A 27,696-nucleotide genomic window follows, 5' to 3' on the forward strand; every position below is an offset into this window, starting at 1 on the left:
GTTCTGGTCGAAGTGAAGAGCGAGGGAAGGAGACGTTCCATTAAACCCGCTCCTGCTCCTGGGTACAACACGGGGCCTGGCTGGGGGGCCTGGCTGCGGGGGCTGAGGAGCCTGGCTGGGGGGGGAGGCTGGGTGGAGGTGGGCAAGAGACTTGACTCGGGGGGAGCGAGGGGCACTGCTGGGGGGGGCACTGGTTGGGGGGGACTTGCAGCTCGGTGGGGGGCCCTGACCGGAGTGGGTTGAGGCCCCACTACCCCAACCCAGTCCTCGCTTTAACCCTGCAAGGGGGCCCCGCCTCCCTCTGCGCCCCACGTGACCGGGTGGGGGATCAGCGGGGACCTGCGTGGCCCTGTCACCAGGCGCAGGCCCATGGGTGCCCAGGCCCGGCCCCTGCAGCGCCAGAAGTGGGGGGCTGCGGCGTTCGGCCGTCATCAGCCTTGCAGACATCAACCCACCAGCACCCCAGTTGCTTTATACTCAAATCAATCACTGGTGGGGCTGCGCCCATCCATCAGTGACACTAGAGGGAACTGGGCCCCTCCATCAGTGTCACTAGTGGCCGTCGCCCAGCGTCACAGACACTCCCCGAGCACGGCAGGGAGAAGCCAGGGCGCGCACAAGGGTAGGAGCAGAGCAGGGGCAGAACCCAGGAGTCCTGACTCCAGCCCTGCCCCGCACACAGCTGAGTCCCACTTCCATCCACAGGACTCGAAGGTGCGTGAGAGAAGGCAGAGATGACCCCATCCGGGCTGAAGGCGGTGGTGCGCGAGAGTGAGTGCAGAGCTGGGGGGTCTGAGCCCGGTCGGGGGCAGAATCCAGTCGGGTGTGGGTCTGGGGGAACAGGACCCCCAGTTGGGGGGCCCGGGGAGGGCAGGGCGGGGCGCTTATGGGGGTGTCGCACCCTCGGGGAGGATTAGGAGTCAGTCAGAGCAGAAAGAACAGGAGTACTTGTGGCACCTTAGAGACTAACAAGTTTATTAGAGCATAAGCTTTCGTGGGGTACAGACTAACACGGCTGCTACTCTGAAACCAGTCAGAGCAGAGAGCTCCTCCTCCCCCTGCCTGCCTGTCACACACCAGGAGGGTGTCTGCCCCACCCCCAAGGGCTGCCCCCTCCCATAGGAGCTGCACTTTGGGGGGAATCATCGTCATCTCTTTCCATCGGGGTGACTCCTGCCAGGGCCGGTGCAAGGATATTTTGCGCCCTAGGCGAAACTTCCACCTTGCACCCCCTCTCCTCCCCCAACCACCTCCGAAAACTAGTAAACTTAGCGTTATAAACAGCCTGTCAGAACGGGTAACAGCTGCACACGAGGAGAAAAATGACATCATAGCCACTTTGTACCGTAGTGAAGCAGTACGCTTCTGCCCGGCCACAACGCAGAGCTGGCATAGGCTATAGCTGTAATGTAGGAGAGAACAAGTTAAAGCCTTACACCTGATCAGCATGGCCTCCGCTGCCTTGTGCATGCTGGACTCTGAGGTGTTAGTTGCTATGTGTTAGTCATTGTCTTCTGGCAACACCCTGACCCGCTGTGTGGGCTGTGTTACTTCAGAAGCCCAAGCCACTGTGAATCTCCAGCCCCAGCTGCAGTGGACGGGGCCCGTGGCTAAATCCAGACCACAGGCCTGGGGTTTAAAAGACCCTTGGAAAGTGAATTCAGTTCAGATGTTCCATGGTTGCCCCCAGAACTGGGACAGAGCAAAAGTGGCCCACAGGTCAGGACGGCCGGTGGTGCTAATAACCCTTAGCTCTTCTCTTAGTTTTTCCTCAGTAAATCACACAATTAGGAGGGCCTGACACGTGACTTTTGAATACTTGGGCTGGGCCATACTGCCCCGGTTCAAGAGGGGTCTCTGAACAGGAATAGCAGGGGGCTGCAGGTCAGGAGTGAGGGGCATCTGCAGAGCCGTGAGGGGGGGGAGGAACCCAGGACTGGAATAGCTGCAGGTCAGGAGTGAGGAGCTCTGGCAGAGCTGGTGGGGACAGACCAGGGCTGGCATAGCAGGGGGCTGCAGTAAAGGGCACTGGCGGAGCTGGGAGTGGGTGGGATCCAAGGGCTGGGATAGCGGGGGCTGAGGACAGGAATGAGGGGCATCTGCAGAGCTGTGAGATGGGGAACCCAGGACTGGAATAGCTGCGGTTCAAGAGTGAGGAGCACTGGCAGAGCTGGTGGGGGACAGACCAGGGCTGGGATAGCAGGGGGCTGCAGACAGGAGTGAGGGGCACTGGCAGAGCTGGGAATGGGAGGGAGCCCAGGGCTGGGGTAGCAGGGGGCTCCAGTCAGTAGTGAGGGGCACTGGCACAGCTGGTGGGGGCAGCCCAGGGCTAGTGTGGGGGGCCGTAGCTGCAGTTCAGGGTTGAAATGCCTGTATTACGGTAGGACCCAGGAGCCCAAGTCATGGACCAAGGCCCCATTGTGCTGGGTGCTGTACATTATTCATTAGGTGTATTACGGTAGTTCCCAGGAGCACCAGTCGTGGGCCAGGACCCCATTGTGCTGGGTGCTGTACATTATTTATTAGGTATATTACGGTAGCACCCAGGAGTGCCAGTCATGGGTCAGGGTACCATTCTGCTGGGCATAACAAAAAGATGGTGCTTGGCTCGAAGAGCTGACTATCTAATTGCTTAGCTTGGCCGTGGAAGGTGCCCAGGAGACAGGCCGGCAGTTCCCTGAGCGGGGCATGCCTTGGAGGGGTTCTTTGTGCAGGACTCAGGATTCGAAGTCTTTGTCGTGTTGTCGTCCCCCACATGCAGTAGAGAGTCACTGGATCCCCTCCAGTCAAGAGGTGCTGGACAGGATCTGTTCTCTTGCTGCACGGGGCCAGATCCTTAGTTCAGCTGCGCTCGTCTCCAGCCTGGCAGAAAGGAAGGGGGATCAGAGCCATGGCCCATCTAGCCTGCCACCCCACCACGATCGCTGACTGGGGGCTCTGCTAGGAGCACATCGCTAGCTGGCCTGAGAGCAGCCTCTGAGCCACTTCCCCAAGGGGTCCTTCCACCAGCCAGTGGGTCCTGGCTCAGGGCACAGCCGTCCCATCCAATCCCCACCACTAATCCCCATCTCTTTCCCTCGCAGAGATCCTCAGCGTTGTCTTTCGCAGTGTGAAGAAGGAAGGAGAATGGAAGGTAAGCAGGCCGGGCCTGCTGCCCTGGTGTCCCCCTGGGGATATGCTGTATCCATATATCGTGCTCCTTCCCCTCCAGCTTCTTGGGATTCATTAGGACCCTGAGGTTTTCCAGGCTGGATCAGATCCCTGCTCTGTCTAGCCGATCATCCGCCCCCAGCTAGGCTTGGGTATGTCTGCCTTCCCGCTGTGCTGGATAAGACCCAGCTGGTCCAGCTAGCCCCATATCTCCCCACACACACACCGGATCAGACCACTGGGCCCAGTGAGCCAGCCTGGGTGGGAGGAGGAGCAGGAAAGCACCAAGCATGGGGGCAGCATGCACCATTGGGCAGGCAGGTTATTGAGCCCCCGGCATGGACTGGGCTGGGGTGTGTGGAGCAGTGGGCTTGGCCGGTGCGGCAGAGGGAGCACAGGGGACTAGGTTTCCCAGTGGCTGAATCTGGTGCAGCAGGATGCTGGGCTGCACGGAGCAATGGGTTCATTCGGCACGGCAGGAAGGCAGTAGAGATGTTGGGCCGATGGCCTACAGGGCTTTCCTAGGGGAACACGGAGACTCCCCTCGTTCCATTCCTCTGTGCCCTGATCCTGGTTCTGTCCGAGGGCTGGGGAGCGGGTATCTGGTGGATCAGAGGAGGGCACTGGGAGCTAGGACTCCTGGGTTCTGTCCCTGCCTCTTGCACTCACCCTGTCACCTGGGCCAAGAGGCTGATCTCCTCCAGTCTAGGAGGCTGGAACCATTCGGAATAGCCGGGTGTCCCAGGTTTGTCTCCGACATCTCGTACCAGCCACTCTGCTCGGAGCCTGCTCTCCTTGTCGCTCCTCACGCAGTCCTTAGCACGGTCAGCTCAGCCAAGTGCAGGCTTGGTAACGGCCCTGCCGCTCTGCTGTGGAAGGGCTGGGCCAGGAGCCGTCGGCTCTGCCGTTAGCAGTCGCTCTGCTCCCTTGGCTGTGCCGTGGATGATGATGGTGGGCGGCTGGGCTCAGGGCAGTGACTAGCTCGTCCGAAGCGGCACGCTCCCCTCTCGCTACCCCAGGTGCTGATCATGGACCACCCCAGCACGCGCATCCTTTCGTCATGCTGCAAGATGTCCGACATCGTGGATGAAGGCATCACACGTGAGTGGCCCCTCCCTCCCGTCTGCTCCCCCCACCAGGGCTCCCCTCCCCCTTGGATACACCTCACAGTCGGGGAGTTGACTTGTCTACATTCACATTTGCATCTAGTTTTCCCCCTTTGCAGCCCCCTAGATGCCCTCCTTGCTATTGGTACCTTCCCAGCCAGATCTAGTTCCCTTAGCCCGGCGCTTTCAGCCCCTGGAGCCTCTTCACCGCTTTTCTCAGACTCCCGTTAACTCCTCGCTGCTCCTCCCCCATGCTGTGGGCAGGGTCCTGGCAGGGGAGGGGGAATGCTGGCTCCCTGCTCCAGGGTGGAGGAGCCCTGGGGTTGAGGGGCACCGAGCTGAGCCAGCGCTCTAGGGGGCTGTCCCCAGGACAGTACAGAGGGACGTTTCCTCCCTGCTCCGTACTGGGGCAGCATCGCAGCCCATGGCCCCACATCAAAGCTGCTGCTGCATTGTAGCCTGTGGAACCCCTCAGCCTGCTGCCAGCGAACATCCCTGTGCCCCTTGGCTTCCCCTCCCCCCATCCCTGTGGAGAGCGGCTGGGGCGGGTGGCTAGGACACACTGACCCGCGCCCAATGTCTGCTCTCTCCTAGTTGTGGAAGATATTAACAAGCGCCGGGAGCCAATCCCCAGCCTGGAGGCCATCTACCTGCTCAGCCCTGTGGAGAAGGTAGGAGCTCGGGCCTGGGGCAGCTGGATGGGGAGCAGGGGAGACCCCGGGGCAGCACCTAGTGCAGCCTGGAGGTGACGCTGTCCGGGGGGATGCGCAGCACAAGGTCAGGATGGGAATGGGGCCAGTAGGGGCTCCCCAAGAGGCTGTTTCCCCGGAGCTGGGCTTCGTGTTCTTTGCCACGTGAGGCACAGACTGTCCCCTAGACCTCTCCGCAGTGCAGTCCCGTGGGGGTTGGATGGGAAGGTGCAGCAGGCGGAGAGAGGCAACCTCAGCTAGGCTGACCAGATAGCAAGTGTGAAAAACCGGGACAGGTGTTGGGGGGTAACAGGAGCCTATAGAAGGGAAAAAAACTAAATATTGCGACTGTCCCTATAAAATTGGGACATCTGGTCACCCTAAGTCCTCAGCTGAGACTCAAAGTGAAGGAGAATCGCTGAGGCAGAGGCTCAGGTAGCAGGGGCTGTGGGGGAGGAGGCTCCTGCGTCTGCAGCAGGGAGGCCAGTGGAGGGAGACCAGGGGCAGGGGGGTGAAAACCAGCCCACCTCCCGATGGCATCATGCTGGGCCCTGAGTCCCCAGGGGCTGGGCATGGGCTGGGCCCTTCGGGCAGCAGGGAGGGGCCTTGGCTGGTGCTGACAACCCCTCCTCTCCCCCCTTTGCAGTCGGTGCAGGCTCTGATCGATGACTTCCAGGGCACCCCCACCTTCACCTACAAGGCAGCTCACGTCTTCTTCCTCAGCCGTGAGTATCTGGGGCGGGGAATCCCCCTGCCGGGAGCCTGGCCAGCAGCACACTGGAGCTTGGGGGTGGGGGGGTCTCTCTCTGCCAGCAGGCCAATGCGCAGCACCCTGATTACGCTCTGCCCTCCTGCAGGGGGATGCAGACCCAGCAGGCCAGACCGAACGACCCCACCGATCCCTTCCCCCCCCTTCTCCCCCATGGGCCTGCCTCCAGCCAGCACGGCTCACAGACACCTGCAGGGTGCGCCCAGAAAGGCGGCCTCTGGCTACCATTCCCAGCATGCATTGCTCCATCAGTCCCAACTGGGGTGTGGGAATGGTATACCCAGAATACCCAGTTTGTCAAGGTCACATCTGCTTCTCCCCATTACAGCCCAAGTCCCTGTTCCTCCTTGTGCATCATCCTGAGTTGTACACTCCAGTCACTTCCCCCTGCGGTGGGCTGAGGGCAGGGTGTGAGAAAGGGACTGCGTAGGAGAGATTGTGCCCCCGCCCTCCTCGCTGCTGATGCTGCAGAAGCCGAGAACCTGGCGTGACTCTGGTTCAGGGGGGTTGGACTCATAGTTGACTCCTGTGTGGCCCTGCTGACCTGCCCAGGTTCCCCACAGGTGTGCAGCACTACTGCCCCTGCTGTGCCCGTCCTGGCCCCGTCCGTGGGGGCTGGCGCTGTGCTGGTGGTCCTGAGCCCTGTGCCTGTCACCCCCACCCACTGCCTTTGCCTTGCAGCCTGTCCTGACCCTCTGTTCAACAAGCTGCGGAAGTCACGGATCACCAAGGCCATCAAAATCCTCAAGGAGATCAACATGGCCTTCCTGCCCTATGAGAGCCAGGTAAGGGGTGACCGGGCTTTGGAGGAGCAGGGCCGCAGGGCAGATGGGTGACGTATGACACCCCAACCTTAGTGTTCCACATGGCTCAGGGCGGGGACACCTTTCCCTTCTAGGGCCCTGGGTTTGACGCCAGCCCAGGGCAGCACGTTTTCCCCAATGGCTCGTTCTGTTCGTCCAGTGAAATAAGCGACAGCGGCAGACGCGCGTTGATGCCGGGTTTGCCTGTGGCTACGCTGGGGCTTTCGCCAGACTAGAAGCATGTCCAAGCCCCCTCCCCCAACATTGACTTCTCCAGGGCAGAGATACACCGCTGCAGCTCAGTAAGGACCTGAATCCGGGGCATCTTCATCCCAGGCGGGTGCATGAATCTCTGGGCCGCTGTCCCTCTACCACAACAGGAGTGGCTTTGGCAAAGGGATCTCTCCCTCACTAGGGGCTCGTTCCGGCTCCGCCAGGCTGGCCTGGTCCAACAGCGCATCTTAGGGGCGCGGTATGGGGCACAGCTGGCCTGACTGCCAGCAGTTGGCACCAGGGTCTGACCTCTGCTCCCCCCGCCCCCCAGGTGTACTCCCTGGACAGGCCACAGAGTTTCCACAACTGGTTCAGCCCCTGCTGCGCCTGGGAAAGGAACAAGGAGCTGGAGATGCTGGCAGAGCAGATTGCTTCATTGTGTGAAACCCTGGAGGAGTATCCAGCCATCCGCTACAGGAAGTGAGTGTGCCCGGGGGGAGGGGTACCCAGCCATCCGCTACAGGAAGTGAGTGTGCCCGGGGGGAGTGGTACCCGGCCATCCGCTACAGGAAGTGAGTTTGCCCGGGGGGAGGGGTACCCGGCCATCCGCTACAGGAAGTGAGTGTGCCCGGGGGGAGGGGTACCCGGCCATCCGCTACAGGAAGTGAGTGTGCCCGGGGGGAGGGGTACCCGGCCATCCGCTACAGGAAGTGAGTTTGCCCGGGGGGAGGGGTACCCGGCCATCCGCTACAGGAAGTGAGTGTGCCCGGGGGGAGGGGTACCCGGCCATCCGCTACAGGAAGTGAGTGTGCCCGGGAGGAGGGGTACCCAGTTATCCCTTATAGGAATTGAGTGTGCCATGGGGAGGTACCCAGCCATCCACTACAGGAAGTGAGTGTGCCCAGAGGGAGAAGGTTACCTGGTCATCTCCTACAGGAAGTGCGTGTGCCCCTGGGGGAGGAGCTGTTTCTACCCACAGGGTTTGTCTTTGCTGCAGGGACCATGAAGATAACTTCCACCTGGCACATGCTGTACTGGCCAAACTCAAGGTGTTCAAGACATACGAGCCCAGCATGGGAGAGGTGAGCGAGCTGTGCCGGCCACGCCCTCACCATGGGACAGAGCCGCGGGGGGAGCGGGAGTACATGAGAAGTAGAAGGAAGGAGTGATTTAGAACCTGCTCGGAGATCCTGGCGGGGGGAGGGGTGGGGTCTAGACCCCCTTGGAGATCCTGAGGGCTCGGGAGAACAATAGCATTCCCTGTGTGGTTGGACTAACGGCCCCAGCCCTTCTCTAACAGTGGCCGTGGGCGGATCGCAAAGTGCTCTACAAAGGCCAGTGTCCTTATCCCCTCTGTACGGATGGGGAAACCGAGGCACCGACTGGGGAAGTGTGTGCCCAGCACAATCTCTGTTTATAAACAGGGCAGTTCGGTCACAGAAGTAAGCTTTGCACACAGAGCCTCTTCCACACCTGGACACTCCTGTCTGTGTGTGCTCCTACACCCATCACCGTGGTATCGGAACCTCACTAATGAATTCAGCCTCCCAGGGGAGGCAGGGGGGCCTGTGTTACAGATGGGAAACTGAGGCATGCAGGGAGTCTGTCAGAGCAGGAGTAGAACCCAGCTCTCCTGAGCCTTAGCCACAAGTCAGCCCTGACCCAGCTCCTGCCGTCCCCGTCCCACCCCCAGCAGAGGGGAGCTGCAAACCCACCCTGCCCTGGATTCTCGCATGGGAAACCCAGTGGCTCCTGTCCCCCTAGGAGAAGCAAAGTGATGTAAAATCCAAGGCCTGCCCAGATCTCTCCCTCCTGTTGCTTCTGCTCTTGCTTCCAGCCTTTGCCGAGCTGCTGGGAGACTGTGCACCTGTGACCAACTGGGAATGTTTGTAATATCTTTTATGAAGCCGATGCGTGCCTCAGTTTCCCCTATATGTTTCATGGCTTCTCTGGTGGGGCGTGGGGGGAAGGACTCTCAGGGAAGGTAAGAATCATGGTGTGGGGGGGTGTCACATCCCTGTCTTGGTGAAATGAAGAGAATCCAACCCAGATCAGCCTGGGGGCCAGAAAGACCATGACATCTCCAATGGCTCCTGGCTGGACGCTCCCAGCAGGGAATCGGAGCAGGGGCCCCAGCTCGAGAACACAGGGTTGGGAAGGTTTGAGCTGGGGGATAAGTGGGGGAAGCTGGGAGCTCTCGCCTGAGAACTGACCAAGGTCAGACTGAAGAGGCCTGGTCTACAGGAGGCAATTGCCTCGCTCGGGGGTATGAGAAAGGCGGCGTCACTGAAGCGGCGCAGCTGCAGGGGTTTACATGTAGACAGGCCCTGAGCGAGAGACCCGGAGCCTGAAAACAGGTTTCGCTGCAGCTCGGCCGGGCTCTGGGCTGACCAGAACGGCCTCTTGCTTTAACCTTCAGTGGGCTGGGCTGCCCGGGCTGGGGTCCAGGTGCCTAAGAAACCCGACTGTTCTGACAACGCTGGGGGAGTGGCCCTGTCACCCGGGCTGAGTGGCATCGGGCCCTGCGGAGTGGACGGGTCTGTCCCAGGGTCTGTCTCAGCTGGACTCACTGGGCAGGGCTCACGGGGTGAAGCCCAGCGGTTCGGTCTCAGGAGGTGGGAGGCCGTATGGCTTGTCCTGGAGGAAGAGAGAGACCTGTTGGGGTCTGGCACAGCAAAGGGCTTCCTCCCAGAGACTTCCCCAGCTGGGGCCCTGGCACCGACCCTGTGGATCCATGAGCGCACCTTTTCGCTCTACTTTCCCATCCACCGAGGCAATGTTGCCTAGTGGCTAGAGCCTTGGACTGGGACGGGAGACCGGGGTTCTATTCCCAGCTGGGTGACCTTGGGCAAGTCACCTCCCCTATTTGTGCCTCAGTTTCCCCATCTGTAAAATGGGGATAATGATACCAGTCTCGGGCAGGGGGGCCCCCTCTGGGATAGCTGGCTGCCATGGCACAGACGCTCTGTAACTCACAGCTGGCAGCACAGGCCTGCCTCCAGAGGGGAGCCTGGCACACACCTGGCTGCCCAAACCATCTACCCAGGGAAGGGATTGACAGCATGCTTGTTAACCACCGGAGCTACTTGCTGCAGCAGAGCTGGCTCCAGCCTGCAGCCCCCGTCTGATCTGTGCTATTCTCAGGAGCTGAGAGCGGCGCTGGGGAGGGCAAAGTCCTGCTCCGTGCACACCCTGCTCCTCTGAGCCCCCCCAGGGATATTCCTGAGACCCTTGCCAAGCCTCCCTGTCACAGGTGTAAGCACTATCCCTATGTTACACGGGGGAAACTGAGGCATGGAGCAGCGTGCCACAAGTAGGTGGCAAAGGCAGGAATAGGAGCCAGGAGTCCAGACAGCATGCCCACCGCAGGACCGGGAGTGCTGACTCAAGCCCCTGCTCTCAATGCAGTGCTGGCTCCATGCTCACAATCCTGGCTGGCCAGTCCAGTGTGACCCCGCCTTGCCAGCTGGCGCAGAACCACAGGGACTCTTGTAGCATGGCCTCTAGCAGTCAGGTCTCCAAAGCCACCCAGCCCACGGTCACGGCGCCCTGGGGCCTTGTCTGCACTAGTCCTTCTTGCCTTGATGTTTCCCAGCTGCCAGCCCTGAGGGGTAGCTGGCCCAGGCAGTGCTGTGGCACTCACCAGTGCACTAAGCGCCCCTCTGCTCTGGGGGTGACCTGGTGGTTACGCCAGCCCCCATCTGCACTCGGGGATCCCTCCAGCCGAGCTGAACTGGCAAAGGTGTGAGCAGAGTCCGGGAGGGGCGCTGGGCATAGCAACCCCCCCAGGCTGGATAGTGCTGGAGAGGAATGATGGTGCCAGTTCTGGGTTCATGTCCCTGCTCTGCCACAGACTTCCTGTGTGACCTTGGGTGAGTCACCCAGCCCCTCTGGGGCCTCCATCCCCCTCTGCAATGGGGTGACAGCCCTGCCCAGCCCCACGTGCATGGGGGGGCAGGATGCAGCAATGATAGTGCTACAGTGGTGGGGTCCAGATACGCCTCCAAGAGAGGCGCTCCCCCGTCAGCCTCAACCCATTTACCCAGAGGCTGTGGAGACCAAGTGTGGCTGCAAATCGGGCCACGTACTGAGGGGGGACAGTTGGGGAAGCGTCAGGGGCTGTACGTCCCCAGACCCCTGACTGTCTGTGCTACCCAGCAAAGAGCAGACGCAGCCCCTTGCTGAGGTGCTCCTGGGTGGGCTTGGGTTCCACTGGAGCTGCTGGAGCCGGTTTCAGAGCCGTCTGCCATGGGAGCACAGGGCTGGTCTCCTATCGCCACCTGCTGTGCTAAGAGGGCAGTGCATGCTGATCAGGCAGGGAGCGGGGGCTGGGACAGCCCCCCCCCCATGATGTGGGTCTGAGATGCTGACCATTTGAGTGGTCTCTGTCCAGCTGGATGCTGGGGGGGGGCCACCCAGGCTGGGAGTGGGGAGCTAAAGCCTCATATGGGGTCCCAGCTCAGATGCAAGGTGGGGCATCGGGATAACGTCCCATTGTCCCCCTCTGGGACCTTATATCAAAGAGTCTCTGGGCCTGGTGTTGGTTAACGATAGACTAGCCAGGGCCTTCTGGTGTAGTTCCCCCCCTTCCCACGCAGCATATGGGGCAGGGCGCAGTCGGGGGGCTGCCTTGTAAGGGGCATGCTCCCGTTGGTGGAGAGGCACGAGCAGAGAGCGTGCTTGGGGGAGTGGCCATTGCTATTTGCATGAGGGGCAGGTGGCCTGTCCCTGCAGGGGGCGTTGCAGCGCAGCTGGGTGGGGAGCTGTCAAGGCTGTATCCCCACTTTGAACTTTAGGGTACAAATGTAGGGGCCTGCATGAAAACTTCTAAGCTTAACTACCAGCTTAGTTCTGGTCCGCTGCCACCATCCCAAAGCTAATTCCCTTTCCTGGGTAGCCTTGAGAGACCTTCACCAATTCCCTGGTGAATACAGATCCAAACTCCTTGGATCTTAAATAAGGAGAAATTGACCCTTCCCCCCTCCTTCCTTTCACCAACTCCTGGTGAATACAGATCCAAACTCCCTTTGGATCTTAAAACAAGGAGAAATCAATCAGGTTCTTAAAAAGAAGGCTTTTAATTAAAGAAAAAGGTAAAAAATCATCTCTGTAAAATCAGTATGGAAAATAACTTTACAGGGTAATCAAACTTAAAGAGCTCAGAGGACTCCCCTCTGTCTTAGGTTCAGAGTGTAGCAAACAAAGATAACCACTCTAGTAAAAGGTACATTTACAAGTTGAGAAAACAAAGTAAATCTAAGACGCCTTGCCTGGCTTTTACTTACAATTTTGAAATAAGAGAGACTTGTTTAGAAAGATGGGGAGAACCTGGATTGATGTCTGGTCCCTCTCAGTCCCAAGAGCGAACAACCCCTTAAAACAAAGAGCACACACAAAAGCCTTTCCCCCCCCAAGATTTGAACGTATCTTGTCCCCTTATTGGTCCTCTGGGTCAGGTGTCAGCCAGGTTACCCGAGCTTCTTAACCCTTTACAGGTAACAGGATTTTGGAATCTCTGGCCAGGAGGGATTTTAGTACTGTATACAGGAGAGCTGTTACCCTTCCCTTTATAGTTATGACAGGAGCTCTCCCTGCTGGTCAGGGCGGGACCCCAGGGCACGTCTCAGCTAGCTTGGTGGGTGTCTCCTGGCTTCCCCTGGGGTTGGGGGCTGGGCCACAGAGAGGGTGGGTGGTGAAGTTTCAGGCCCACCAGGGCCCATTGGATTGTGCCGTGTAAGTCAGGCCAGGAACCATCCGTCGGAGCAGGGGATGACGGTTCTCTCTCTCCTTTGCCCCAGGGCCCTGACAAAGCCCGCTCTCAGCTGTTGATCGTGGACCGGCGCTTCGACCTGGTGTCCCCACTGCTGCATGAGCTCACCTTCCAGGCCATGGCCTACGACCTGCTCAGCATCGAGAACAACACCTACAGGTAGGGCCTGGCTGCCAGCAGGGGGCGCCCCGCACTCCTCCTCAGGCGGGCTGGGGGGATGTGACCCAGGCACCGGCACTGCTCTGTAGCTCCCACGCTCGGAGGAGGGGTGTCGCAGCCTGACCCCATCCCCCCTCCGCAGGTACGAGACAACGGGCACCAGCGACTCGCGGGAGAAGGAGGCGCTGCTGGATGAAGATGACGAACTCTGGGTGCAGCTACGCCACATGCACATCGCTGACGTCTCCCAGTGAGCGCGCTCAGCCCTGCCCCTGACACACCCCTCTGTGCCCCGTCCATCACCCCGGATATGCCCCTCCGTGCCCCACCCAGGGCCGGGACCCATCCGCCCCCGCCCTCCCCGGACACACCACTTTGTGCCCCACCCAATGCCTAGTCCGGGACTCGTTACCCCCCCCTTCGGTACACCTCTCCCCTCCCCGCCCAGTGCCAGGACCCCCTACCCCCACTTTGGCACAGCCCTCTCCTCCCCGCCCACTGCCAGGACCTCCCCCTCGGACACACCTCTCCCACCCAGTGCCAGGACAGCCCACCCCGTTGACATCCCCCCTCTTTTCCAGTGCCGGGACTTCCCCCATCCTCCCCTTCAGACACAGCCCTCCCCACCCTGGGGCCCCCTCGGACACACCCCTCCCCTTCCCTTCCCACCCAGTGCTGGAACCCCACTCCCCCTTGGATACACTCCTCTCCCACCCAGTGCAAGGACACCCCCCAGCAACACACCCCTCTCCTGCTCACTGCCAGGACTCCCCCTTCCCCTCCCACCCAGTGCTGGGGCCTGTCCCTCAGACATGCTCCTCTCTGAGTGCTGAGACCCCCTGGACCCAGCCCCTCTCCCCAAAGGACCCCTGAGCGCTCCCTTCCAGAGCAACTGTCTGCATCTCCTCTTGGGGATCCCCCTGGACACTGTCTTCCCCCGATCCCAGGATCTCCCCAGGCACCTCACAGCCCCTTGAGTGAGTCCCTCACCGACCTCCTGCTGGGCCTGCCGCTGCCCCCAGTCCCCCCCCACCCTCCCGCAGGGCGCCAGGAGCCCCCAGAGGTGCACTGAACTCTGCCTTGGGGTAACTTGGGAAGAGTCCCCCCCCCGCCCCATCTGAGGCTCTCGAGGCAGAGAACCGTGGTGCCCGTGGGGTGGGGGCTCCATCCCCTGTAGCATAGGACAGGGCACCCCCTACCTCTAAGGCAGTGCCTGGCTCCGGCCTGACCCCTCTCCCTGCTGCAGGAAGGTGACTGAGCTGCTGCACACCTTCTGTGAGAGCAAGAGGCTGACCACGGACGAGGTGCGGTGGGGGCTGGGAGGGGGAGCGATTGGGGAGTCTTTAACTTGGCGGCAAGAATACTGTGGGAGACTGTATCAAAAGCTTTGCTAAAGTCAAGGAATAACACATCCACTGCTTTCCCCTCATCCACAGAGCCAGTTATCTCATCATAGAAGGCAATTAGGTTAGTCAGGCACGACTTCCCTTTGGTGAATCCATGCTGACTGTTCCTGATCACTTTCCTCTCCTCTAAGTGTTTCATAATTGATTCCTTGAGGACCTGTTCCATGATTTTTCCAGGGACTGAGGTGAGGCTGACTGGCCTGTAGTTCCCCGGATCCTCCTTCTTCCCTTTTTTAAAGATGGGCACTACATTAGCCTTTTTCCAGTCATCCGGGACCTCCCCCGATCGCCATGAGTTTTCAAAAATAATGGCTAATGGCTCTGCAATCTCATCCGCCAACTCCTTTAGCACCCTCGGATGCAGCGCATCCGGCCCCATGGACTTGTGCACATCCAGTTTTTCTAAATAGTCCCGAACCACTTCTTTCTCCACATAGGGCTGGTCACCTTCTCCCCATATTGTGCTGCCCAGTGCAGCAGTCTGGGAGCTGACCTTGTTCGTGAAGACAGAGGCAAAAAAAGCATTGAGTACATTAGCTTTTTCCACATCCTCGGTCACTAGGTTGCCTCCCACATTCAGTAAGGGGCCCACACTTTCCTTGACTTTCTTCTTGTTGCTAACATACCTGAAGAAACCTTTCTTGTTACTCTTAACATCTCTTGCTAGCTGCAACTCCAAGTGTGATTTGGCCTTCCTGATTTCATTCCTGCATGCCTGAGCAATAGTTTTATACTCCTCCCTGGTCATTTGTCCAATCTTCCACTTCTTGTAAGCTTCTTTTTTGCGTTTAAGTTCAGCAAGGATTTCACTGTTTAGCCAAGCTGGTCGCCTGCCATATTTACTATTCTTTCTACACATCGGGATGGTTTGTTCCTGCAACCGCAATAAGGATTCTTTAAAATACAGCCAGCTCTCCTGGACCCCTTTGCCCTTCATGTTATTCTCCCAGGGGATCCTGCCCATCTGTTCCCTGAGGGAGTCAAAGTCTGCTTTTCTGAAGTCCAGGGTCCGTATTCTGCTGCTCTCCTTTCTTCCTTGTGTCAGGATCCTGAACTCGACCATCTCATGGTCACTGCCTCCCAGGTTCCCATCCACTTTTGCTTCCCCTACTAATTCTTCCCTGTTTGTGAGCAGCAGGTCAAGAAAAGCTCTGCCCCTAGTTGGTTCCTCCAGCACTTGCACCAGGAAATTGTCCCCTACACTTTCCAAAAACTTCCTGGATTGTCTGTGCACCGCTGTATTGCTCTCCCAGCAGATATCAGGGTGATTAAAGTCTCCCATGAGAACCAGGGCCTGCGATCTAGCAACTTCTGCTAGTTGCCAGAAGAAAGCCTCATCCACCTCATCCCCCTGGTCTGGTGGTCTATAGCAGACTCCAACCACGACATCACCCTTGTTGCTCACACTTCTCAACTTTATCCAGAGACTCTCAGGTTTTTCTGCAGTTTCATACCGGAGCTCTGAGCAGTCATACTCCTCTCTTACATACAACGCAACTCCCCCACCTTTTCTGCCCTGCCTGTCCTTCCTGAACAGTTTATATCCATCCATGACAGTACTCCAGTCATGTGAGTTATCCCACCAAGTCTCTGTTATTCCAATCGCATCATAGTTCCCTGATTGTGCCAGGACTTCCAGTTCTCCCTGCTTGTTTCCCAGGCTTCTTGCATTTGTGTATAGGCACTTAAGATAACTCATCCAATGTCCCTCTTTCTCAGCATGAGACAGGAATCCTCCCCTCTTGCGCTCTCCTGCTTGTGCTTCCTCCCAGGATCCCATTTCCCCACTTACCTCAGGGCTTTGGTCTCCTTCCCCCGGTGAACCTAGTTTAAAGCCCTCCTCACTAGGTTAGCCAGCCTGCTGGCGAAGATGCTCTTCCCTCTCTTCGTTAGGTGGAGCCCGTCTCTGCCTAGCACTCCTCCTTCTTGGAACACCATCCCATGGTCGAAGAATCCAAAGCCTTCTCTCCGACACCACCTGCGTAGCCATTCATTGACTTCCACGATTCGACGGTCTCTACCCAGGCCTTTTCCTTGCACAGGGAGGATGGACGAGAACACCACTTGCGCCTCAAACTCCTTTATCCTTCTTCCCAGAGCCACATAGTCTGCAGTGATCCGCTCAAGGTCATTCTTGGCAGTATCATTGGTGCCCACATGGAGAAGCAGGAAGGGGTAGCGATCCGAGGGCTTGATGAGTCTCGGCAGTCTCTCCGTCACATCGTGTATCCTAGCTCCTGGCAAGCAGCAGACCTCTCGGTTTTCCCGGTCGGGGCGGCAGATAGATGACTCAGTCCCCCTGAGGAGGGAGTCCCCGACCACCACCACCCTCCTCCTCCTCTTGGGAGTGGTGGTCGTGGAACCCCCATCCCTAGGACAGTGCATCTTTTGCCTTCCAATCGGTGGAGTCTCCTTCTGCTCCCTTCCCTCAGATGGGTCATCTAGTCCACTCTCCGCATTAGTACCTGTGGAGAGAACATGGAAACGATTGCTCACCTGTATCTCCATTGCTGGTGCATGGACGCTCCTCTTTCTCCTTCTGGAAGTCACATGCTGCCAAACCTCTTCACAATCCTTCTGTCCCTGCTGTGCCTGCTCTGAATCTTCAGAACATTGTGGCCGTAGAAGCATCAAGGAATCAATTATGAAACACTTAGAGGAGAGGAAAGTGATCAGGAACAGTCAGCATGGATTCACCAAAGGGAAGTCGTGCCTGACTAACCTAATTGCCTTCTATGATGAGATAACTGGCTCTGTGGATGAGGGGAAAGCAGTGGATGTGTTATTCCTTGACTTTAGCAAAGCTTTTGATACAGTCTCCCACAGTATTCTTGCCGCCAAGTTAAAGAAATATGGGCTGGATGAATGGACTGTAAGGTGGATAGAAAGCTGGCTAGATCGTCGGGCTCAACGGGTAGTGATCAATGGCTCCATGTCTAGTTGGCAGCCGGTTTCAAGCGGAGTGCCCCAAGGGTCGGTCCTGGGGCCAGTTTTGTTTAATATCTTTATTAATGATCTGGAGGATGGTGTGGACTGCACTCTCAGCAAGTTTGCAGATGACACTAAACTAGGAGGCGTGGTAGATACACTAGAGGGTAGGGATCGGATACAGAGGGACCTAGACAAATTAGAGGATTGGGCCAAAAAAAACCTGATGAGGTTCAACAAGGATAAGTGCAGAGTCCTGCACTTAGGACGGAAGAATCCCATGCACTGCTACAGACTAGGGACCGAATGGCTAGGTAGCAGTTCTGCAGAAAAGGACCTAGGGGTCACAGTGGACGAGAAGCTGGATATGAGTCAACAGTGTGCTCTTGTTGCTAAGAAGGCTAACGGCATTTTGGGCTGTATAAGTAGGGGCATTGCCAGCAGATCGAGGAACGTGATCGTTCCCCTTTATTCGACATTGGTGAGGCCTTATCTGGAATACTGTGTCCAATTTTGGGCCCCACACTACAAGAAGGATGTGGAAAAATTGGAAAGAGTCCAGCGGAGGGCAACAAAAATGATTAGGGGTCTGGAGCACATGACTTATGAGGAGAGGCTGAGGGAACTGGGATTGTTTAGTCTCCAGAAGAGAAGAATGAGGGGGGATTTGATAGCAGCCTTCAACTACCTGAAGGGGGGTTCCAAAGAGGATGGAGCTCGGCTGTTCTCAGTGGTGGCAGATGACAGAACAAGGAGCAATGGTCTCAAGTTGCAGTGGGGGAGGTCCAGGTTGGATATTAGGAAACACTATTTCACTAGGAGGGTGGTGAAGCACTGGAATGCGTTACCTAGGGAGGTGGTGGAGTCTCCTTCCTTGGAGGTTTTTAAGGCCCGGCTTGACAAAGCCCTGGCTGGGATGATTTAGTTGGGAATTGGTCCTGCTTTGAGCAGGGGGTTGGACTAGATGACCTCTTGAGGTCCCTTCCAACCCTGATATTCTATGATTCTATGATTCTATGATTCTATGATTCTATGAGTCTGGGACGGGGGGACCCATCCCACTGCCACTGATGGGGAGGGGAGGCTGCCCTGCTGCCCTAGGAGGGGTTGGGGGGGGGGCTGTCCAATTGCTCCCAGGGTTTGCCTGTAAAGGGCTAAGAGGTGTATGTGGAGCCCCCTGCCCCCCAGCCAGAGCTCTGGAGCTCCCCACGGTGAGGGAGGGCAAAGGCCCATGGGGCGGGGTCAGAAAGCAGGGTCAGGGCCTTGCAGGGAGAGCTGCAGGGAGCCAATGCTGGCATCTCCCTGGCCCGCTGCCGCTTTACACCTCAAGGGGCACTCGGGTTGCGGGGCTCCCGTCTCATTCCAGCTGGCCTGGGAAGAGCAGGTCTAACCCAAGCCACAGCCACACGTGGCCTGAGTGACCCACCCTGGCCCTGGCACGCGTGGTTGGGCTGCTGCGGCTGTCCCCAGGCGAGGCCTCTGCCTTGCAGGGGGCTCTGTGTGCTGGGAGGGGCCGGGATCTCACCACCGCCTCCCTCCAGGCCGACATCGAGGACCTGTCCCAGATCCTGAAGAAGCTGCCTGAGTACCAGAGAGAGCTGAACAAGGTAACGGGGCTGGGGCTGTTAGTGGGCGGGGGGCAGGGCATTCAGTGGGGCTGATGGGGGGGCAGGGTGCTCTGTGGGGCTGGTGAGGGACAGTAGGGACTCTCTGGGGGGCAGGGCACTCTGGGGCACTCCGCTTTACTGCCTGATGAGAGCTTCTGACCTGTCCCATCGGGCAGAGCCATTTCCCCCCCAGGTGCTGTGTGGCACCATGGGCAGCAGCCTGCCCGTCAGTGCCCAGAGCTGCCATGTTAGCCGCAGCAATGGCAGCCCTTGGGTAACGCCCACGCCTTGCTGCTGCAGCTCTCAGGAGAGGGCCTTGGTGGGCTTCCAAACCAGCCCGTTGGAGCCACTCCTGGTGCCACTGGGCCACGTGCCAACAGAAAGCTCCTGGCCACTGGCATAGGTACCCCGACACCTGCTGGTCTCCAAGCCCCCAACCTCATGCTGACTAACAGAGAAGCCGTGGGCTGATTTGGAAGCTGCTCCCTCCTCCTGATCCTCCCCTCCAGCTGCCCCACTCCACCCCAGAGGTGGCTGCACTTCAGTGCTGGGCAAAACAATCCCTATATACTCGGCTTACACAGCCGATTGGGGCTGCTCCTCTGGCCAAGGGGCCCTCCTTGGGGGCTGGGAGGTGTGGGTGCTCTGGACCAGCCGGTGATGCAGTGCCGCAGTAAACTCCCCCCTGTCCCGGTCTCTCCCCGCAGTACTCCACGCACCTGAACCTGGCCGAGGACTGCATGCGGCACTTCAAAGGGACGGTGGAGAAGCTGTGCAGCGTGGAGCAGGTGGGTCTGTGGGCAGAGCCTGGCTGGGGGCCAGAGTCTGGCTCATGGACTCAGCCCGGAGAAAGGGGTCTCAGAGCCTCAGGTTCGCTGGAGCCAGGGCCAGCCCCCCCATGTAGCACCGCAGGTGCAGAAGGGGGACATGGGGCTCGGGTTACTCCCTGGGGGCCCGTTGCTCACCCCAGGGGGAGCTGACCCCAGGGAGGAGGGGGCCCTGGCACAGGGGGTAGGCGACCTGTGGGTCGTGGGGCCATTGCGTCTCCCATCCTGCTGCGGGGCAGGAGGAAGCGGAGCAGCCTGACCTGGGCCTTGTGTGTGCGCCCCCCTCCCCCCCCAGGACCTGGCCATGGGGACGGACGTGGATGGGAAGGTGATCAGGGACCCGATGGAGATCATCCGGCCCGTCCTGCTGGACCCCAGCGTGCAGGCCTGCGACAAGACGCGCATCATCCTGCTCTACATCTTCCTGAAGAACGGTAACGCCACAGGCCTGCAGGGCGCAGCACTGGGAGGCCTGCTGCTGCAGGGGGCGCTCCTGGAGGCGGGGCCCAGGCCTATGGGGCTCGGGGGGAATAGCACTGCTCAGACTGGCACGCCCCCCAGCCACGCAGGGCGTCTCCCAGCCAGCCGCTTCCCGGGGCCTGTGTCCAGCCTGGCTCTACGGCCCTGTCTCCCCTCTGCCCACCTCTCGGTGCCTGCGAGCCAGACAGTGTGCCGTGCCCACGCTCCGCACTGCCCCCTGGGGTCAGACCTGGCGGCCTTTGCTCCCTGCTGCTGCCTTCCCAGCAGTGTCCGCCCTCCACGATTCCCCCGGCCCATTCTCTGCAGGGAGGGGAAATGGAGACACACACCCGGAACGGCCCCCCCCGGCCCGTTCTCTGCAGGGACGGGGGATGGAGACGTACACCCCGAGCAGCCCCCTGGCCCATTCTCTAGCTCCCCCTGGCAGTGCAGAGGGAGTCCCCCTCCCCCTGATCTGGGCTCCCCCATCTGCAGCCAGTCTTAAGGACCCAGGCCTCGGCTCTGACACTGTACCTGACTGGCTGCAGATGGGGGAGCCCAGATCAGGGGGAGGGGGACTCCCTCTGCACTGCCAGGGGGAGCTAGAGAGACCCCTGCCCCCTGCTCCCGAGAGAACCTCTGGAGGGAGGGAAGAGCATCAAGAACCTAAATTCAGTCATTAACTGCGTGCGGTCTAGTGGGTTAGAGGGGGGCTGGGAGCCAGGACTCGTGGATTCTACCTAGGGTGACCAGATGTCCCGATTTTATAGGGACAGTCCTGATATTTGGGGCTTTTTCTTATATAGGCACCTATTACCCCCCACCCTCTGTCCCGATTTTTCACACTTACTATCTGGTCACCCTAGTTCTACCCCCAGCTCTGGGAGGGGTAGGAAGAGCAGGATCTCAGGGTTTGATCAGGGAACTAGGACTCCTGGGCCATGGACTGAATGTGCCAAGGCTGTGGGTGCGTCCCAAGGGTGCTAGCGCTGACCTGTCTCTCCCCATGCAGGTGTGAGCAAGGAGAACCTCACCAAGCTGATCCAGTGTGCCAAGATCCAGCAGCTGAGCGGCAGCATCAACAACATGGACTTCCTGGGCATCTCTTTCACGCCTGGGGTAAGGGAATGGGGCCAGGGGCCAGCAGCTGTACCCATGGCAGGGGAGCCCAGGCCATCCTGGAGGTGCCCTCCATGGCAGTGACCTACTCCCAGCACAAAGGTGGCCTCTGCCCCATACAGTGGGGTGACGCCCTCCCCATATGAGGGTGACCCCCGAGTTACTCCCCATCTGGGGTGACCTCTTCTGCCCTGCAGAGGACCCTGGGGGTCAGGACCTCAGATCGCCAGGGAGCTGGAGCTGGTGACCACTGCATGGGGTGGCCATGTGACGAATGGGGGGAAGTGTCTCTGTTCTCCCATCAGTCTCTCTCCCCTCCTCTCTCTCTCTCTCTCTCTCGCTCAGTGATCCATTCTGTTCTTTTCTCTGCCCCTCCCCTGCCAGCCCGGCTGGAGCGACTCAGGTAGGCCACGCTCTCCCTGTCTGCCCCCGTTCCCATCCCGCACCCCCTCCCTGCTGCCTCTCACCCCCTCTCCCTTCCTCCCCCAGAGCGGGCAGCTGCGACCCGAGAGGAAGGTGCGGCCGGAGTCCACCTACCTGCTCTCCCGCTGGACCCCCAGGCTCAAGGACGTCATGGAGGTACCAGGCCGTCTGCTTCCTGGCCTTGGGGGTGGCGGGTGGGGGTCACACCTGGCAGGCTCGGCCCAAGGGGGAGGGGCTGGTTTGGGGTCAGCCATGTGTGGAGCCCTGCATATCCGTGCACCATTTCTGCGGATAGTGGATCGGTTGCAGATACAACCGGGTCGGGCTCTACTCCCCAGCAGCGCCTGGCCTGCGGCATCCAGCTCAGGCAGCCTGGGGGGCACAGCGCGCTTGGGGCCGCTGGCCAGCAGCCAGTGGCTGGGCAACAGGTCGGAGTCGGGGCTGGCCGGCACCCACTCGCCTTGCCACGCTGAGCAGCACCAGCGTCCCCACCAGCTCCCGGGCAGCACCCCACTGTGATGCAACATGCTCTGCTGCTGCCGTGTACCGTCGCTTGTGACCCCCCAGGAGCATCACGTGATGAGAAACCCCTCCCCCCAGCCCCCACCCCCTCCACGCTGCCCCTTCTTGAGACCCCGCCCCCGCGCTACCCATTCTCCTCTAGACCCTGCCCCCTCCACACTGCCCCTTCCCCCAAGCCCCCACCCCCTCCAAGCTGCCCCTTACCCCCAAGCCCCACCCTCGCGCTGCCTCTTCCAAGCAAGACCCCTTCCCCCCCTCGCTAGCCCTTGTGAGGGCTTGCTGCTACCCATGAGGATGCGGATACAGACGGCTAGTGGATTGCGGGCTGATGCACATCCACATTTTTGTATCCGTGCAGGGCTCTAGCCATGTGAGGGGCTCATCAGAAAGTCCTCTCCTGCTGCCATCCTTAGGGGTCTTAGGCTAGGTCTACACTACCTGCGTGAATCGGCGGGTAGAAATCGACCTCTCGGGGATCGAATTATCGTGTCTCGTCGGGACGCGACAATCGATCCCCGAATCGACGCTCTTACTCCACCAGCGGAGGTGGGAGTAAGCGCCGTCGACGGGAAGCCGCGGAGGTCGATTTTGCCACCGTCCTTACAGCGGGGTAAGTCGGCTGCGATACGTCGAATTCAGCTACGCTATTCGCGTAGCTGAATTTGCATATCTTAAATCGACCCCCCCCTGTAGTGAAGACCTGCCCTTAGATCATAGACACGAGTGCAGGGCAGTTGTCTTACCCGGTACTGAGATGCTGCCACCTCTGGGGTGGGGCAGAGGCAGTTTATACAGGGGTCCCTCACTGGGGCTGAATTCCTCCTGAGGACTGGCAGACAGCTGTTAACAGCCGCACAGCAGCACTGCCCGAGAGTCTAGGGCAGGAGGTGATCAGCGTGTGGGGCTGGAAGTGCAGGGGATCCAGGCAGCACACTGTCATGACTGGCACTGGAATCTGAATGGCCGGCAGGGTCCTTGGCCTAACCTCCAGTGAGCAGCAGCTGTTTGACGTTCATCTAAAGGACGAACTCCTGCAGCACAGTACTGGTCACTGACTGACCGGGGAGAGCGCCCCCTGCTCAGCCCCCAGCCCGCTCCCTGCAATACAGCGCCCCCTAGCGCCGCACTGGGGCCAGCACTGACTGCCAGGGGAGAGCGCCCCCTGCTGAGCCCCCCGCCCGCTCCCTGCAGGACAGCGCCCCCTAGCGCCGCACTGGGGCCAGCACTGACTGCCAGGGGAGAGCGCCCCCTGCTGAGCCCCCCGCCCGCTCCCTGCAGGACAGCGCCCCCTAGCGCCGCACTGGGGCCAGCATTGACTGCCAGGGGAGAGCGCCCCCTACTGAGCCCCCCGCCCGCTCCCTGCAATACAGCGCCCCCTAGCGCCGCACTGGGGCCAGCACTGACTGCCAGGGGAGAGCGCCCCCTACTGAGCCCCCCGCCCGCTCCCTGCAGGACAGCGCCCCCTAGCGCCGCACTGGGGCCAGCATTGACTGCCAGGGGAGAGAGCCCCCTGCTGAGCCCCCCGCCCGCTCCCTGCAATACAGCGCCCCCTAGCGCCGCACTGGGGCCAGCACTGACTGCCAGGGGAGAGCGCCCCCTGCTGAGCCCCCCGCCCGCTCCCTGCAGGACAGCGCCCCCTAGCACCGCACTGGGGCCAGCACTGACTGCCAGGGGAGAGCGCCCCCTGCTGAGCCCCCCACCCGCTCCCTGCAGGACAGCGCCCCCTAGCGCCGCACTGGGGCCAGCATTGACTGCCAGGGGAGAGAGCCCCCTGCTGAGCCCCCCGCCCGCTCCCTGCAGCCCAGCGCCCCCTAGCGCCGCACTGGGGCCAGCACTGACTGCCAGGGGAGAGCGCCCCCTGCTGAGCCCCCTGCCCGCTCCCTGCAATACAGCGCCCCCTAGCGCCGCACTGGGGCCAGCATTGACTGCCAGGGGAGAGAGCCCCCTGCTGAGCCCCCCGCCCGCTCCCTGCAGGACAGCGCCCCCTAGCGCCGCACTGGGGCCAGCACTGACTGCCAGGGGAGAGCGCCCCCTACTGAGCCCCCCGCCCGCTCCCTGCAGGACAGCGCCCCCTAGCGCCGCACTGGGGCCAGCATTGACTGCCAGGGGAGAGAGCCCCCTGCTGAGCCCCCCGCCCGCTCCCTGCAATACAGCGCCCCCTAGCGCCACACTGGGGCCAGCACTGACTGCCAGGGGAGAGCGCCCCCTGCTCAGCCCCCCGCCCGCTCCCTGCAGGACAGCGCCCCCTAGCGCCGCACTGGGGCCAGCACTGACTGCCAGGGGAGAGCGCCCCCTGCTGAGCCCCCCGCCCGCTCCCTGCAGGACAGCGCCCCCTAGCGCCGCACTGGGGCCAGCATTGACTGCCAGGGGAGAGAGCCCCCTGCTGAGCCCTCCGCCCGCTCCTGGCAGTACAGCGCCCCCTAGCGCTGCACTGGGGCCAGCATTGACTGCCAGGGGAGAGAGCCCCCTGCTGAGCCCCCCGCCCGCTCCCTGCAGGACAGCGCCCCCTAGCGCCGCACTGGGGCCAGCACTGACTGCCAGGGGAGAGCGCCCCCTACTGAGCCCCCCGCCCGCTCCCTGCAGTACAGCGCCCCCTAGCACTGCACTGGGGCCAGCACTGACTGCCAGGGGAGAGCGCCCCCTGCAGAGCCCTCCGCCTGCTCCTGGCAGTACAGCCCCCCCTAGCACCGCACTGGGGCCAGCACTGACTGACCGGGGAGAGCCCCCCCTGCTGAGCCCCCCGCCCGCTCCCTGCAATACAGCGCCTCCTAGCGCCGCACTGGGGCCAGCACTGACTGCCAGGGGAGAGCGCCCCCTACTGAGCCCCCCGCCCGCTCCCTGCAGGACAGCGCCCCCTAGCGCCGCACTGGGGACATAAAGCACCCTCTGCTGACTCACTAGCACCCCCCAGCACCCACTGGCTTTTCCTTAGAGGTCTCCTATCCAAGCGCTGCCTGGGCCCAAACCTGCTTAGCTTGTGAGAGGTGACATGGTCGCTCCTTCCCCCAATGCTTGCTGGGGGCTGAGCCCCTCATCGCCCTGCCCTGTGGGGCACTCTTCAAGGGGGTGAGGGGCACACTTAGTTGCCTTCAGCCTACTGCCTTGGGGCTCCTCCAGGCCAAGAATTAACCCCCCACACCTGAGGGAGGCTCCCAGGCCCCTGCTCCAACACTGTGATGGTTCCTCCTGTGGGATTTTGGGGCAGGCAGTTGTGGTAGCCTCAATCCTGTGCCTAATCCAACCCCCCCACCCCCAGCCCCCGCGCTAGCCGCAGCTCGGCAGGCCTTAAGCCTCCCTGTACAAGTCAACGCAGCGGATTAATGTAAAAGCCCCTATTATGTGGTATTAGGATGTATCATAGCCTGGGCCCCCTGCGTGGCTGGGACACACCTCATGGGGCAAGAGGCAGGGCCTGGATCTGCCCGCAGCAGGGAAGGGGCACTGAGGGCAGCCCCCTGCCTCCCTCCTCCCCCAAGTGAGGGGCCCTGGATCTGGCTGCAGGAGGTCTCTGCCCTCCCCATAACGGTGGATGGGTGGGGAGTTCACAGCAGGGCACTGAGCAGCTGAGGGGGAGGTGGGGGAGATGGGGGGGCATCACGGGAGGAGTCAACGTGCTTTTTGCTGGCTTCCCATGTCCCACCCCAGAAAGGGGGCCCCAGGCTGCTCCCACAGGGACTGTCAATCATTCAGGGAGGAGCCGTCCCAGCCCCTCCCCCAAATGGGGCCTGGCTTGGCCACCAGGTCCAAGGTTCCTGCTGCTTAGCCCCTGCTGACCTGTCCTCTTCCCCCCTCCCCCTGTCCAGGACATCATTGAGGAGAAATTGGACACCAAGTTGTGGCCCTTCATGTCAGACGTGGTCCCTACCACCAGCTCTCAGGCTGCTGTCAGGTAAGGCTGAGCCCGGCTGGGCTGTGGGGGGCAGAGCCCTGACACCCCCCCACCCCCCCGGGTGTAGGAGCCTCTGTGCCTGGGAGTGTGTGGCCAGGACCCTGCCCTCTACGGGGGAGGGGGTGTCCAAGAGCCTGGAGCCCTGGACCCATCTCACCATGTCCCCACACCCCAGCAGGCCCTCAACACACCAGGGCTCAGGATGGAGGAAAGGGACTGGCTGAGCTTTAGACAGCACCCCCAGCCCAGGGCAGGTGCCACCCTCCCCTACTCCCTCTTGCCTCCTTTGGGACTCCTGTCCCACTGCCTTGGGCAGGGCCTGCCCCCCATCCCCCTCCAGGCCCTGCCCTTCCATCTGGCCTTCCCTCAGCGAGCCCCTGGTATCCACACTGCCCCTCTCCCCCCAGCCCCCGCTTCGGGCAGTGCCCATCCCTCCGCCTGGCCTTCCCTCAGCGAGCCCCTGGTATCCACACTGCCCCTCTCCCCCCAGCCCCCGCTTCAGGCAGTGCCCATCCCTCCGCCTGGCATTCCGTCAGCGAGCCCCTGGTATCTACACTGCCCGTCTACCCCCCAGCCCCCGCTTCGGGCAGTGCCCACCCCTCCGCCTGGCCTTCCCTCAGCGAGCCCCTGGTATCCACACAGTCCCTCTCACCCCCAGCCCCCGCTTCGGGCAGTGCCCACCCCTCCGCCTGGCCTTCCCTCAGCGAGCCCCTGGTATCCACACAGTCCCTCTCACCCCCAGCCCCCGCTTCGGGCAGTGCCCATCCCTCCGCCTGGCATTCCGTCAGCGAGCCCCTGGTATCTACACTGCCCGTCTACCCCCCAGCCCCCGCTTCGGGCAGTGCCCACCTCTCCGCCTGGCATTCCCTCAGTGAGCCCCTGGTATCCACACTGCTCCTTTCTCCCCCAGCACCCGCTTCGGGCATTGGCACAAGAGCAAGCCAGCGGCCGAGTACCGGACGGGCCCGCGCCTCATCATCTACATGCTGGGTGGGGTGACCATGGCTGAGATGCGCTGCGCCTACGAAGTGACCCGGGCCACCAAGGGCGAGTGGGAGGTGGTGATCGGTGAGTGGGGCGAGTCCTGGGGGGAGAGGTGGCTGGAATGCCCAGGTCAGGGACAGTCGGGACCCCCTGGGAGGGGGAGACCCTAGAACTGCCTGCCTAGCACCCACAGGGCGCCCCTGCCACCCTCTGTCCTCCCGCACCCGGGGGCCTGGGAACAGATGTGCTTGCCCCACCTGCCTCAGCCACGCATGGCCTGTATCTAGACACCTGATCTCCTAGTCCCTGGCTCCCCAGGCCTCTCCTTGCCCAGGGACCATGTGTAGGGGTCCAGTCAGACACCCCCAGTAACACCCATAGGGATATGGCTCACCCCCTGCACACACCCCTCTAAGACTCAAGGGTGAGGAACGCTGTCAGCGCATGGATTCTTGCCTGGCCATGCAGGGTACAGCGGCACGAGGGGTGCGGTGCCAGGCCGCGGGGGGCAGGAGACAGCCCCTCCCCCCCTGCACTAGAGCAGGGTCCAGCTGCAAGGATGGGGGAGATGGTGATGCCAGCCTCATGCCCGCCCCACTGTGCCCACCGCTGCCAACCACCTCTCTCCCCCCCAGGTTCCAGTCACATCCTAACCCCCAAGAGCTTCCTGGATGACGTCCAAACCCTCGACCAGGAGGCCCCAGAGGAGGTCTAGAAGCAGCCCCCTCCCCGCAGAGACTCTGCCCCCCACAGCTCGCTGCCCCCAGAGCCACCTGCTCTTCGCAATAAAGCACCTTCCCCGCTACTCTTGGCAGCGCTGTCAGTTCTTGGGGAGGGACGGGGAGAGGGGACGGGACGGGACCCCCAGGCTGC

General features: G+C 61.1%; 1 protein-coding gene across 5 annotated transcripts; it reads left to right on the forward strand.

Moving 5' to 3' along the window:
* Positions 1-734: 734 nt before the first annotated feature.
* LOC135891599 (syntaxin-binding protein 2-like) lies at positions 735-27,627 on the forward strand. 5 transcript variants are annotated; one of them, XM_065419208.1, is made up of 20 exons: positions 735-771; positions 3,084-3,133; positions 4,170-4,251; positions 4,851-4,946; positions 5,468-5,481; positions 5,592-5,670; positions 6,396-6,499; positions 7,062-7,210; positions 7,728-7,812; positions 12,529-12,659; positions 12,802-12,909; positions 13,906-13,963; positions 18,535-18,600; positions 19,308-19,388; positions 19,723-19,861; positions 20,899-21,029; positions 21,495-21,584; positions 25,754-25,839; positions 26,750-26,907; positions 27,459-27,627. In XM_065419208.1, exons 1-20 carry the CDS (start codon positions 735-737, stop codon positions 27,536-27,538), a joined length of 1,824 nt encoding a protein of 607 aa, XP_065275280.1. In that variant the 3' UTR covers positions 27,539-27,627. The 5 variants fall into 5 exon arrangements, with proteins under 5 accessions (XP_065275280.1, XP_065275281.1, XP_065275282.1 ...); XM_065419209.1 differs by lacking the exon at positions 5,468-5,481 and having other exon boundaries at positions 4,851-4,927; positions 20,899-21,035; XM_065419210.1 differs by lacking the exon at positions 5,468-5,481 and having other exon boundaries at positions 4,851-4,927.
* The last annotated feature ends 69 nt before the right edge of the window (positions 27,628-27,696 follow it).

Source organism: Emys orbicularis, chromosome 19, assembly GCF_028017835.1.
Source record: "Emys orbicularis isolate rEmyOrb1 chromosome 19, rEmyOrb1.hap1, whole genome shotgun sequence".
Lineage (NCBI taxonomy): Eukaryota > Metazoa > Chordata > Testudines > Emydidae > Emys > Emys orbicularis.

Bases quoted from the DNA above. Each gene is read 5' to 3' on its own strand.
- LOC135891599 (XM_065419208.1), top strand. From the start codon at position 735: ATGACCCCATCCGGGCTGAAGGCGGTGGTGCGCGAGA. The intron at 7,211-7,727 runs GTGAGTGTGCCC...TCTTTGCTGCAG, and splicing joins CCAGCCATCCGCTACAGGAA to GGACCATGAAGATAACTTCC. The intron at 18,601-19,307 runs GTAACGGGGCTG...CTCTCCCCGCAG, and splicing joins ACCAGAGAGAGCTGAACAAG to TACTCCACGCACCTGAACCT.